A 14,277-nucleotide genomic window follows, 5' to 3' on the forward strand; every position below is an offset into this window, starting at 1 on the left:
TTTGATCTCCTTGCAGTCCAAGGGACCCTCAAGAGTCTTCTCCAACACTACCAGTTCGAAAGCATCAATTCTTCAGCGCTCCAGCCTTCTGTATGGTCCAACTCTCACATCCATACGTGACTGCTGGAAAAACCAAACCCAGAGTACCTTTGTATTGTATTTTAAAAAATAGTCTATAGTATTTTTTAAACTTTTTATTTTGAAATGATTGCATGTTAACATGTAGGAAATAATACAAAATGATGATGTGATGATGTGTTACTCCATTGGTAAAACTTGTAATAGTATGATATCGAAACTAAGCTCTTGATATTGATAAAACCCACCAATCTTACTCAAATTTCCCAAGTTTTACTTACATTCATTTTATGTGTGTTTTGTATCTATAGTTCTGTGCAGTTTTATCATATATATGTTTGTGGATCTTAACAGCACAACCAAGATAGACTGGTTTAATCACCAGAAGTATTACTTTTTTTTTCTAGCACAATTTTAATTAGCATTGCTCATTATGAGAAATGGTAAAGTACCAGTCATTATAATTGCAAGTGTTGACAATTATTCAAAGTCATTAACATCTCAAGACCTAAGATAATACAGACTTACTGAATTTTAAAGATATGGAGGTAAGGTAGGGAGAAGTTGCTAGGAATACCTTCAGTTTTGCATAGGCTCAGCAAACATACCCCATGAATGATCATTTCTAGTTTTTTGGAGAGGTGAAGAGAGATTCTTAAGATACCACTAGCCTGGCCTCCTTCCTTATTAGCCACAGTGCTATAGGAAGTTGCTTCTAAACATGTAAATGTCAATGTTTCACTCAAACACCCTGAGGATTCCCCTATAGGAAAGAGTTCAATCTCCTTAGCCTTGGATTCAAAGCTCTTAATTTCTAGCTCCAGTTTTTCTTTTCTTTTAATTTTTTTTACAAGTGTGTGTGTGTATGTGTGTATGTTTTAATTTATTTAATTGGAGGCTAATTACTTTACAGTATTGTAGTGGGTTTTGCCATACATTGACATGAATCGGCAATGGGTGTACATGTGTTCCCCATCCTGAACCCCCCTCCCGTATCCCTCCCCATCCCACCCCTCTGGGTCATCCCAGTGCACCATCCCTAAGCACTCTGTCTCATGCATCGAACCTCGACTGGAATCACCAGAAGTATTACTTTTGTTGCCCTTTGATAACCACACTCCCCTTCCTTCCATCTGCATCTACTCACCTCAAACTCTAACCCCTCTCAATGACTAATTTCTTCTGCACTTCTATAATCCTGTCGTTTTAAGAAAGTCATATAGAAGAATCACAGAGTATGCAACCTGTTGTGATTGGCCTTTTTTCCATTCAGTATAATTCCCTTTGACATTCATCCAGATTGTTGCATGCATCTACAGTTTTTTCAGTTTCATTGATGGATAATATTCCATTGTATGAATGTACTAATATTTGTATAATTATTCATCAACTGAAAGATATCTGATTGTTTCCATTTATTATAGATAAATGTTATGAACATTTGAGTATAGGTTTTCATGAGAACATGATTTTTTTTTAATTTAATTTTATTTTTAAACTTTACATAATTGTATTAGTTTTGCCAAATATCAAAATGAATCCACCACAGGTATACATGTATTCCCCATCCTGAACCCTCCTCCCTCCTCCCTCCCCATTCCATCCCTCTAGGTCGTCCCAGTGCACCAGCCCCAAGCATCCAGTATCGTGCATCGAACCTGGACTGGCAACTCGTTTCATACATGATATTTTACATGTTTCAATGCCATTCTCCCAAATCTTCCCACCCTCTCCCTCTCTCACAGAGTCCATATACACAATGGAGTATTACTCAGCCATTAAAAAGAATACATTTGAATCAGTTCTAATGAGGTGGATGAAACTGGAGCCTATTATACAGAGTGAAGTAAGCCAGAAAGAAAAACACTGATACAGTATACTAAAGCATATATATGGAATTTAGAAAGATGGTAACAATAACCCTGTGTACGAGACAGCAAAAGAGACACTGATGTATAGAACAGTCTTATGGACTCTGAGAACATGATTTTTTAACTGTCTATAACTCACTCAGATTCCCCATTCTTTAAAAAGTGTCTTCATTGTGTTAAAATGCATATAAAACTTACTTTTGCAATTATTTTTAATATAAAATACTGTGGTTTTAATGTACATTCACTGTGTTATACAACAATCACCACCATCTACCTTCCTAACACTTTCATCTTGTAAACTCAAATTCTCATTAAACAATGAACCTTCATCAATCCCTCAACAGAGTGTTTCTGTTTGTGATTTGATTCATGTAAGTGGAATCACATATTTGTCTAAGACTAACTTATTTCACTTAGGATGAAGTTCTCAAGGTTCATCCATGGTGAATTCATTCATTATAGGATTTCATTCCTTTTTAAGGCTGAATAATAGTCTATTATATGTATGTACCACAGTTTTCTTATCCATCATTAGCTGATGGACATTTGGGTTGCTTGAACATCTTAGCTCTTGTGAAAGAGGCAGCTTGGAACATGGGTATATGAATAGCCCTTCAAGACCCTGCTTTCAATTCTTTTGGGTATTTACCAGAAAGTAGAGTTGCTGGATTGTATGCATTATTTTTTTAATTTTTTGAGTAAACACCATACTGTTTTCCACAGTGGCTGTAAAAACAGGACACAAATGTTCCAAGTTTTCCATGTTAACACATCCTTACTGATTTCTGGTTTTTTGATGTAGCCATCCTAATGGTTTGGTATTTGTTATTCTTGGAATGTTTGATAAAATTTACCAGTGTAGTCTTTGGGTCCAGGAATTTTCTTTGTTTGGAGAGTTTTGGTTAATGATTCAATTTCTTTACCCATTGTAGGTCTATTTGCCTTTTCTTATTCTTTACTGCTTTCTTTTCTGATTCAGTCTTGGTAGGTTTTATGTTTCTAGGAATTTGTCCATTTCATTGAGTTTATCTAGTTTGTTGGGATATGATTCCTTATAGTACTCTCTTATAACCCTCATATTTCTGTTAAATTGGTGGTAATTTTCCCACTTTAATTTCTGACTTCAGTAATTTGAGTCTTTTCTCTTTTTCATGTTTGTATATCAAGTTAAAAGCTTATCAATTTTATTGATATATTCAGAGAATTACCTTGGGTTTCATTGATTTTTCTCTGTTGGTTTTCTGTTCTTCATTTTGTTTATTTCTGTTTTGATCTTTATTATTTTCTTCGTTTTGCTTTTTCCATTTTCTTAAATTTTAAAGTTAGGTTTTTAATTTGAGATCTTTCTTTTTTTTTTTTTTAAATGTTCGCATTTAGATATACATTTTCCCCCATGCACTACTTTTGCTACATCCCATGGATTTTGTTTTTATTTTCATCACATATCCAAATATTTTATAGTTTGCCTAGGGATTACTTTTTTGATCCACTGGTTTCTTGAAAGTGTATTAAGTTCCACAAACATGTAAATTTTTTTTTTTGTTGTTGTTATTGACTTCTAACTTTGTCCTGTTACCTATCTTTTTAAGTCTATTGAGATTTTGTGGCCAAACATCTGGTCTGTCCTGAAAATGTCCCATGTGTACTTGAGAAGTTTGTGCATCCTATTGTTGGGTGGAGCATTTTGCATATGTCTGTTAGGTACAGTAAGTTTCTTGTATTGATTGAGTCCTCTGTTTCCCTATTTATCTTCTGTCTGGTTGTTCTGTCTGTTAGTAAGAGTGGGGTATTAAAATCTCCAACTATTATAATACAGTTTCAATTCTGTCAGTGTTTGCTTTATAAATTTTGCTTGTCTGTATTATGTGCATAAATGTTTATAATTATTATGTTTTCTTGCTGTATTGAAACTTTTATTAATGTTCAAAAAATACAAAAAAAGAAAAAATTGTAAATCTATACAATGTAATATTACTCAGTCATAAAAAGGTACAAAATTGGGTTGTTTGTAGAAATGTGGATGGTCCTAGAGTCTGTCATACAGAGTGAAATAAGTCAGAAGGAGAAAAACAAATATCACATATTAATGCATATATATGGAATCCAGTAAAAGGGCAGAGATGAACCTATTTGCAAGGCAGGAATAGAGACGCAGACATAGAGAACAGACATGTGGACACTAAAGGGGGGAAAGGTGGGAATGCGAGGGTGGGATGAACTGGAAGGTTAGGATTGACATATATATACTACCATGGAAATAATAGCTAGTGGGAACCTGCATAGAATAGGGAGCTCAGGTGTATGCTCAGTGATCACCTAGACGGGTGGGTGTGTGGGATAAGAGGAAGGTCTAAGAGAGAGGAAATATATGTATGCCAATAGTTGATTGACTTTGTTGTACAGCAGATCTAAAATTGAGTCTCTTGTAAACACCATGAAATGTGGTTTTATGCATTCTGTCAATCTCTGTTTGATTGGCGAGTTTAATCCATTTCCATTTAAAGTAATTACTGATAAGAGGGGCTGTTGTCATGTTACTTCTGTCATGTCTGTAAATATTTGTTATTTTCTTTCTGTCATCTGTTTTAATTTGTTATTTTTATATACTTTATAATCTTTTACCCCTTATTTCCTGCCTTACTGTTTTATTTTGTGTTTAGCTATTTTTGTAGTGAAACATTTAAATCCTTTTCTCATTTCCTTTTTTATATAAGAAAATGAAGTTGCTCAGTCATGTCCAACTCTTTGCGACCCCATGGACTGTAGCCTACCAGGTTCCTCCATCCATGGGATTTTCCAGGCAAGAGTACTGGAGTGGGTTGCCATTTCCTTTCCCAGGGGATCTTCCCGACCCAGGGATCAAACCCAGGTCTCCAGCATTGCAGGCAGATGCTTTACCCTCTGAGCCACCAGGAAAGCCCTCAGTCTTTTTTTATATATTATATACCTAATTTTCCAATGGTTACCATGGGAATTGCAGTTACCATGCAATATGACACTGTGATTGAATTTATACCAGCTTAAATTCAATGATATGCAATAGCTCTTGTCCTTCACAGGTCCAGTCCTACTCCTTTTGCTTGTTGATGTCAGAAAACTTCATCTTTTTTCATTGTGTTCCCCTAAATATAAAATAATAATACTTCTAAATGTAGTAGTTTCTCAAATGATATTGAAAACAACATGTGGAGTGATAACCAGAGTTTAAAAATACTAGCTTTTAGACTAATGATTTTGTTTTTTTCCCTTTAAGTGTTTCAGCCTTAAATTATGTGAAAAATAAAGACATATTTAAGTCATATTTACAGACCATTTTTACAGTAATGCTAGATTTTAAATTTGCCCATGTATTTACTTTTACTGAAATCCTTATGTTACCATACAACATTGATTTACTATCTCATGACTTTATTTTACCTTGGCAGACTCCCTTGAATTTCTCTTAGAGGGTTAGTCTAGTGGCCATGAATTCCCTCAGCTTTCATTTGGGAATGTCTTAATTTCCACCTCTTACTGAGTCCAAGCTCATGCTTTTCGCTCCACAACAAGCCAGTAAATTGAGACGGTTTGTTGGGGGCAAGTATTAACAACTTTGTTCAGAAAACTGGCAGACTGAGAAGATGTCTAGTATCTCACAGAAACATCTCACCAACTTAGAACTTAGACTTCATTTACACTACAAGTGGAGGGGTTGTGGTTGGTTGGTGCAAACTTCTTGGTGTATGAATCCTCTGTTCTTGCAGGTGTCCATGTAGTCAGATCATGATTTCCTTGGGGGTGGGGGTAAAGAACTCTGTCTCTTTTTTGGAGGGGGCATTTCATGAATGCCATCTATTGTCTTAAAGCAGGTTCGGGTAGGATTCTCATCTCAATCTGTTCTGGTGAAAAAGTTATTTGAGCATTTCATATACAAAGGAAATCTCAACTCAAAAGGATTGGTTACTCTGGCATATATTAGAAGCTGTGTTTCAGGATGAGGTCCCTTAGTAGGCATTCTGGAGTTTGTAAGAAGGAATGATTTTGTACTTCTTTAGAGACTTTTGTGACTGAAATGGAACGAGATGTTTTCTGTGCCACCCCGGTGTTTACCATAAAGTAGTATGTTTACCATAAAGTAGTATGTTTACCATAAAGTAGTACCCTTGTCTATCAGAAAGTCAATCAGATCATGCCCCACTCTCAGTTTTACCTTGGGCTCCTGTGAGGAAGTTGTAATTGGGTGCCTCGAGTCCAAGAGATAATCTGAGCCTCTTCATTCATCATCATCTCTTTCTGCCATATGAAAGATTCCTATATTTATTTGTTTTGTTTTTAGTGTTTTAGTCCAGGGTAATCATTTTTTCCACTGTCCTTCCTCCTTACAGTAAGTGTATTGTTCCTTCCTCAGTGGTGGCTTACCTCTATTCATGTTACTTGTCTTCTGGGAATCAAATGCTGCTGCCAGAAAAGTGGCATTCTGTTTGCATCTTCTTATTTCTGTTATTGTTTCCTGTTGTTGAATACTTTAAAAGCAGCATCTACCAACTGAGAAAGGTTCATTCCAAATGCATCATCTCATGTCTGCAGTTTTCTCATATTTTACATTTCTAGCACTTTAAAGACCCCAGGATCTGCCTTGGGCTTGATAAATTCATTGAAAAAATTCAGAGGCATCTTTATTTGGTTTTTACTGAATTAAAAATAATTTATTAAAACCAGCCTGCTGGCTGTTTGCATTTAGGCCCTCACAGGATAATGGCATAGGGGAAATTGGCTTGAGCAGGGAGTGGCTCCTGGTCCAAACTTGTTGTCCTAACAGGTCTAAGATGGCAATACCAGGCTAGGTCTCTGTGCTCCGGGACCTCATACAGGATTTTCTAATTGATCCCTATAAGGTGTGGGAGCCAGTTCGAACATTTCCTGCCCAGCATTGGGAACTGGCTCTGGCTGTATAGGAAAGTAATGAAATAATAAGACAGATATATTCACATAGCAGCCAGAGTGGCTGGCACAAGTGGCTCAGGCAGGGGTGAAGGTTTTAAACAACCTATCCTCACTCTAGTTCCCTTTCTTCTTTAATTTTCCCTGATGTAATAGCACAAATATTTGCACATAGGGCATTTCATCATTCTTCCCCATAGTCTTTACAAAATAGCTCTAATTGCAGAGTTGTATAGTCTTTTTGAGTGTTTTACTATAAAATAAAAAATAGCAATTGATCTCCTCTTAACCGTTTTGCTTTGGCATAAACCTATCAGCCGAATTCTGGGCTGAGACTTTCAGTTTTAAGAACAAAGTGGGAATTTTCTCTTCTCCCTGGGAATGTCCCACTCTCAGACACAAACAGACAAGTTTTTTTGTGTGTGTGTGTGTTCCTTTCTTCCATTTGACATCAGTAAAAGTTTTAAATATCACAGACTGATTTGACTGTAAATGAAGAAATGGTTCCAAAACAAAGTGAAACAAAAACTCAAAGACAAACAGAGAATTCTAAATAAACCCTTAAGTTTGGTCTTGGGGTTTTACATATACCAGTGACACAGGCTGGAGAAGTGAAAGGCAACCCACTCCAGCATTCTTGCCTGGAGAATTCCATGGACACAGGAGCCTGGTGGGCTACAGTTCATGGTGTTGCAAATAGTTGGATAAAACTGAGTGACTCACTTTCAATGACATAGGAGACCACAGATGATGCAATTAACAAGCAAAGGTGGCAGTACATGGTACACAGGGTCTCAAGATAACCAGATAAATCCCATTGGAGTTCCAGACAGGTACTGTGAGCACACATTGTTACAATAGAATATTCTCTTTTTCTTAGTCATGGGTTTGTAACTGTAATCAGACCACTCCCCAGAGGACTTTCTTTAGCAATAGTGGTTTTAAAGACAGAAATATAAGACAAACAAACAAATGGCACACACAGATGCTTTCATTCAAAGAAACAGATAAACCAGTTCAAAAATTGTATAAAAATCAGCAACTGTTTCCTCTCTCCAACAGGATATCCTACTCAAATAAAAAAAATGGACTTATTCCTGAGAAGAAAAGCCCCAAACAGAGAGGAATAAAGTTTTTGGTTTATACACAGCAATGACTTACCTGTTGACTTCCAGATACCAAGTGCTTATTCCAACTGCCAAATGCTGTGATAGCTGGGGCCACTTCGGGGGAATTTTGTAGGGAAGATCTTCAGCATATGTGGTCCCACCAGTTGCTAGGGCCTTATCCAATAATTTCTAAGTTGGGGATAGCTGGCCATGAGCAGCAGGGATCCTCTATAAATTCACCAAAATTCATTATATCCAAGCTCATACTGCTTTCTACATGACAGTTGCTGGGTCAAGGAGTAGCAATTTTATTTGGAAAGCCAGCAGACTGAGAATATGGTGAATGAGTGTCCCAAAGCACCATCTTATCCAAGTTAGAATTTGGGCTTTTTATGTTCTAAAAGGAGAGAAGATGTGGTTGGTTGTTGGAACTTCTTGGTAGCCTTTGTTGTTGCACCTGTCTATGTAGGTCACATCACAATGTTCCTGAAGACCTCCAACAAGATAAGTGCTATTCTGTGTTCCACAATCTCCATGTAAATGGAAAAGTGTTACACTTGAATAAGTCATAGCCTTGAGAATGAACTGTGCTATATATATCAGGTCATAGGCAACATTTTTGCCTTGTCACCAGAGCAATAGAGCATGCAATTTAACTTGCATATTAGAATAAACAGATCTAATATGGAGTCAGATTTGTTTTTTCCTATAACACTCCTTATTTTTAAAAGACAGGCTTTGCTGGATATAAGCGTCTTGGTTGACAGGTTTTTCTTTTAACACTTAGACTATGTGGATCCACTACCTTCTGTCTTCCAAAATTTCTGATGAGAAATCTGCTCAGGATGTTATTGAGGATCCTTGTATGTAACAAGGTGCTTTCAAGAGTCTTTTCTTTGCCTTTGGCTTTTGAAAGTTTGGTTATAATATGTCATAGGGTGGATCTCTTTGAGTTCATCTTAGTGTACCCTAGATACACCTAGATTCAAATGTTTCATCAGAGCACAGATCTCCAATAATTGGAGGATAGTTACCTTTTGGCCCATCTTGGCTTCCGTAAGCTGTGTGCAGGTTGCTCTAGGAACATGGGCACAGCTGCCTGTGATAGGGCTGAGAATGCAGAGTGGATAATTGAGACTGTGCTACTTACTGAAATTGACCAATGTTAACCATAACTTATAAAACTTCCCTGAAAGTTGCAAGACTTCAATAAACCCCATAGAGCCAAATCAGTTACATTTGGTAGATTTTGCCAGTGCAATTATTGTTTAGATGGGGGCAAGTTCCTGGTGTTTCTTTTTCTGCCATCTTCCCAGAATTGCCTGCTGTGAATATAAGTTGTTACCTCTGTGGGATAAATGCCCAAGAATGCAATCCTGGGGTATGATAGTTTGACAAGTTTTATAAGGAACTTTATAAGTTTCATATAGTTTATGAGAAACTGCCAAACATGTTCAGAGGGCCTATACCATTTTATGTTCCCACCAGCAATGTATGATGATCCAGAGGTTCTCCATCCTTGCTAGTTTAGGGCATTGTGATTTATTTTTAAATGTAGTCATTCTGTTATGTGTGTAGTGGTATCTCATTGTGGTTTTAATTTTCATTCCCTGGTGAGTAATGATATTGAACATCTTCTCATGTGCCAAGTTGCTATGGTCTATCCTCTTCAGCGAAATGTCTTATCATACCATTTTTAACTGAACTGCTTGATTTTTTATTGTTAAATTTTGAGAGTTCTTTAGTATAGTTCTTTGTTGGATATTTGGTTTGCAAATATTTTGTCCCAGTCTGTTTCAGGAGTGTACCATCTCCTTAACAGTCTTCCATAAAGCAAAAGTTTTAACATTTTGATTAGGCTTACCTTTTCAATTTTCTCTTTTATGGATGGTATGAGTCATGCTTTTAATGTCAAGTCTAAGAACTCTTTGTCTAACCCTTAGATCTCAAAGATTTCTGTTTTTTTCCCAAAAGTTTTATGGTTTTACATTGTGTACTTAACTCTGTGATCCATCTTTAGTCAATTTTTATATGAATTATGCGGTGTGGGTCAAAGTTTTTTGTTTGTTTGGTTTTTTTTTGCCTTTGCCTATACAATTGCTCTAGTACCATTTGTTGAAAAAAAACTTTTATTTCATTGATTTAATTTTGCACCTTTAACTGATCATTTTGACGTGTTTGTGTGGGTCTGTTTATGGCTTTTAAATTGTTGTTCAGTTGCTCAGTTGTGTCCAACTCTTTGTGATTTTAAATTATGTTCCATTAATCTCTATTTCTTTTCTAAGGCCACAGTATTTTGATTACTGTAGCTAAATAGCTTTAATATTGGGTAGAGTGATTCTTTCTCACTTTATTCTTTTTTAGTATCATTTTAGTTAATTTTGGGCTGTGCCTTACTATATACACTTCAGAATCAGCTGGACTAATTGTCCAAAAATCCTTTCTAGTATTTTCATAGGAATTGCATTAAGCTTGCAGATCACTGTGAGAATTGACATCTTTACAATGTTGAGTCTTCCGATTTATAAACACATATGTCTCTTCAATTTTTAAATCGTCTTTGATGATTTTCATCAGTTCTTTGTAGTTTATGGCTTACAGGTTTTGCTAAGTTAGTACCTAAGTATTTACTTTTCTTTGGAGTAATTGTTTATTGTATTGTTTCAATTTCTATATAGAAATGGAATGATTTTTTGTATTGGTGTCAAAAAGTTTTGAAAAGTAGATTTTTATTACTATTTCCTTATTTCTATTAAAAACTCTTTTAGGTGATCTGTAGAATTGTCTTAGAGATAATTCTAACATACTAGGTAACTAATTGCAAGCACTCCTGCAAATGTAGTAGTATGATTTTTTATCTTACAATTTATACACTGAGCCTAAGAACCTGCCAAGCTAGTATATGACAAAACTGCACTCACACCCAGGCTTCTACAGAGCTGTTTAGAATATACTGTACCATCTCAGGGTTAAAACAAAAAATTTTGAAGGGATTTATATTGTATATTTTGTGAGAAGTTTTCTCTGAAGATTACAACCTGATTAGAATTACTAGATGGTCTTCTACTTAATTTCTTTCCATATCTATAGATACTGTGTGCATATCTACTGACATTTAGTGCACAGGGAAATTTGGGTTCCATTTCTCTCAGTGCTTTTGAAAATTCTTTTAAAAATTCCCAGAGGGATGGTATGGGGAGGGAGGTGGGAGGGGGGTTCAAGATTGGGAACACGTGTATACCCGTGGCAGATTCATGTTGATGTATGGCAAAACCAATACAATATTGTAAAGTAATTAGCCTCTAATTAAAATAAATAAATTTAAATTAAAAAAATTTGAAATGTAAGTATTTACCAGATATGTATTCATTTATTTATTCATTCAGTTAACTATTTATGAAGCAGGTACTGAATATATGGAAATTAATAAGACAGAATCTCTGCTTTAATATGCTTACAGTCAAGTAAAGAAGACTGATAGGAAAGCAGGTAGAGTAGAGAGTGGTAGGTTCTCTGAAGGAAGTAAATATATTTGCTTCACAGTAGTATGTGGAGCTCACTCATCCCAGCTCATTGGAGCCAAAGAGGTTTGCAAACCTGTTTTAACAGTGGTGGTTGAAATTGGGCTAAGGCTTCCCAGCTGGTACTAGTGGTAAAAATCCAGCCTACCAATGCAGGAGACATAAGAGGCGTGGGTTCAATCCCTGGGTTGGGAAGATCCCTTGGAGGAGGGCATGGAAACTCCATTATTCTTGCCTGGAGAATCCCATGGACAGAGGAGCCTGGTGGGCTCAAGTCTGTAGGGTCGCAAAGAATTGGACACAACTGAAGTGACTTAGCATGCACTCATACATAGGAATATTTATACCATGGAAATTGGCTAATTCTAGTAGGGCTTTCCTTCCTCCCATTTTTTCCTCCATCTTTTCTTCACTCTGCACCCCACTTCCTTCCTTCCTTCCTCTTTTCTTCCTTTCTTTCTTTTCCCCTTAGGACATGCATACTACCGTTGATTGAGGAGGAAAGGTATTAAATGCAGTTCTGTGTCTCACTGTAACATGAGCTCATTCTACATGTCATGTCATAAGTTGTCCCATGCCCAACTAATTCTGGTGATTTAAGCTGCAGTCTTTCACAAATATTGTGGCTGTTTACCTTTTAGATGATAAAAACAAGACTAAATCTAAATCTCCTGTGGGTTCCTTTTCTTCCCAGAGAATATAAAGCAGCTAACATCAGCATCAACTTATACATCGTCAATGAACCTTGGCTCTTCTCATTGGTCTGGTGCCACAGTATTCACTCCGTGACCACAGACAACATTGAAGTCCTGAATGAGATGAATCAGCCTTACTACTTCATGGTGAGCTGGTTGTTCAGATTATTCTTCCTAGACTGATACAATAGGAGTCTCTGTCCCCCACCTTACCCCTACATTGCCCACTGTGCAGTCCCCAGGGCAGCTACTTAAGAGCAGAAACAATATGTGACATTGGAGATATGGCATTGTTCCTTCTCTCACCCAGATCCTTCTGTTATTCTCAGGGAGAAATTACTGTTGGTATAAATAATTGGCTGTTTATTGAATCCCCATAATGTGCCTTTCTTGGATACTGTAATTCAACCCTCTGAGCTAGCCACTAGGAGTAATGCACGGGAATCTGAAGTTTGAAGCTTCACATGATGCAGGATTCACAATGTCTGACTCCAGTGTGTTGATACTGCATCCCCACCTGCAGGCAGAGCCACAGTGACAGTGGCCTGAGGTGTGGGGATTCAAGTGTACTTGAATTCCAAAGTGAGAACTGTGGGTCCTGACCAAAATGCTTTTGAGGAGTGTGAGTGTCCATCACCTAGCTTGATTTCCCCTTCTGTCCTGCTTCTGCTTATGATCAGAGGCAAGGGGACCCGAACACCTGAGTTACACTTCTAGCTGAATCCCATCACTTATTATCTATGAAGGGAACCCCAGCTAACCAATTAACTGCTACAGAGCCCATTTTTCTTATCAGTGTGTAAATAGGATGACTGCATCAGTCACAATAGGCAACAACCGAAAACAGCTTAATTTCTCTTTTCTGACTTTTTAAACTGCTCTGTGAGCTAGGCTTTTCCTTACCCTGAATGAGATTTCTCTCAGATCCCATAGTTTTTCTAGTCATTCTTAGATAATCTTTCAACTGTTTAGTCACCAAAAAGCCTCAATTCAGGATCAAAATGTGTAGTTCAGAATAATAACTCAAACTCTAAACTGCCTTGAAAATTAAAGCTTTAGGCAGAGAAACCTAAATGAGAAGACTGAATATTTTTGGTTGCCTTCTCCATACTTCCTACCTTACTGGCCCCCTTATTTTTCTGACTTGTTCAGGGTCAGGAGCAGGTGCAAGGTAGTTAGGGCAAAGGGCAGTCTTGTAGGGCTGGTATTTCATTGAGGTCCTCTGGTGGCAGTGTAAAATTGCCTACCCCTTCTTTATTGGCAGCTTGGGGAGGTTTCTACAGATGATCCTCAAGGAAACCTAGGATGGCAGGTCCTTTGGCACAAGTGAAGCCTCTTCACTTGTCTTTCCGCATATTAGCCCTCTTCTTGTATGTACTGTATACTTTTCTAATGTTTTTGATTTTTAAAACTGCAGTGTAAACTTGTTCATTATATAAAATTCAGTTATTACAAAAATGTAAATTAGAAAGCAGTGCACCCTTCATAATCCTATCCCCTAAATCAGTAATGGCTTAAAATTGTCCCTTCAGATATATTAAATAAAACTTTTTACTTCAATACTTGGATTGATAATATTTAAATTTATAATAAATTCATGTGTTTCAAAATCAGAGTGTAAAAGGATGTAAGTAAATAACTTCTTTCTAAAAGAAGGACGTTTAAAGGACTGAAGTTAACTTTGGTCAAGGAGGTGGGACCAGCACCCCAAAGGCTTTCCTAAGCAGCCCATACTCTGGGTCAGAATACGCAGATTCAGATCTCGGGTCTACCACTTATTATCTCGGAAATGTTATCTAACGTGCTGGGCCTCAGATTGTTTATTTGTAAATTGAAGATAAAACTAGTACAATAGAAGCAGTTTTATCCAACACACATGGGTCTGCTTAATGGTCTGTTTGTTGAAAAAAGTTATAACAGGACATCATGAAATTAGTTATATATAGTCTATTACCATTTTATTATGTTTAAAAAGCATACCTAATATTTAGTGGCTTAAAATTAACAAATGTTTGTCTGTCACATTCTGTATGATGGCTGAGTTGTTTCTCCAGCCTGAGACAGCTTGACTGGACTAGGT

At 36.8% G+C, this 14,277-nt stretch overlaps 1 protein-coding gene across 1 annotated transcript in view; it reads left to right on the forward strand.

Annotated features, from left to right (window-relative positions):
- The window catches only part of LOC102406725 (glycerophosphodiester phosphodiesterase domain-containing protein 4), a 57,764-nt gene that overhangs the window by 26,611 nt on the left and 16,876 nt on the right, over positions 1–14,277 (forward strand). The window contains exon 5 of the mRNA XM_044943958.1: positions 12,197–12,344. Coding sequence (XP_044799893.1) covers positions 12,197–12,344 — 148 coding nt within the window. The remainder of the gene's footprint in view (positions 1–12,196; positions 12,345–14,277) is intronic.

This window comes from Bubalus bubalis, chromosome 5 (assembly GCF_019923935.1).
Source record: "Bubalus bubalis isolate 160015118507 breed Murrah chromosome 5, NDDB_SH_1, whole genome shotgun sequence".
NCBI lineage: Eukaryota > Metazoa > Chordata > Mammalia > Artiodactyla > Bovidae > Bubalus > Bubalus bubalis.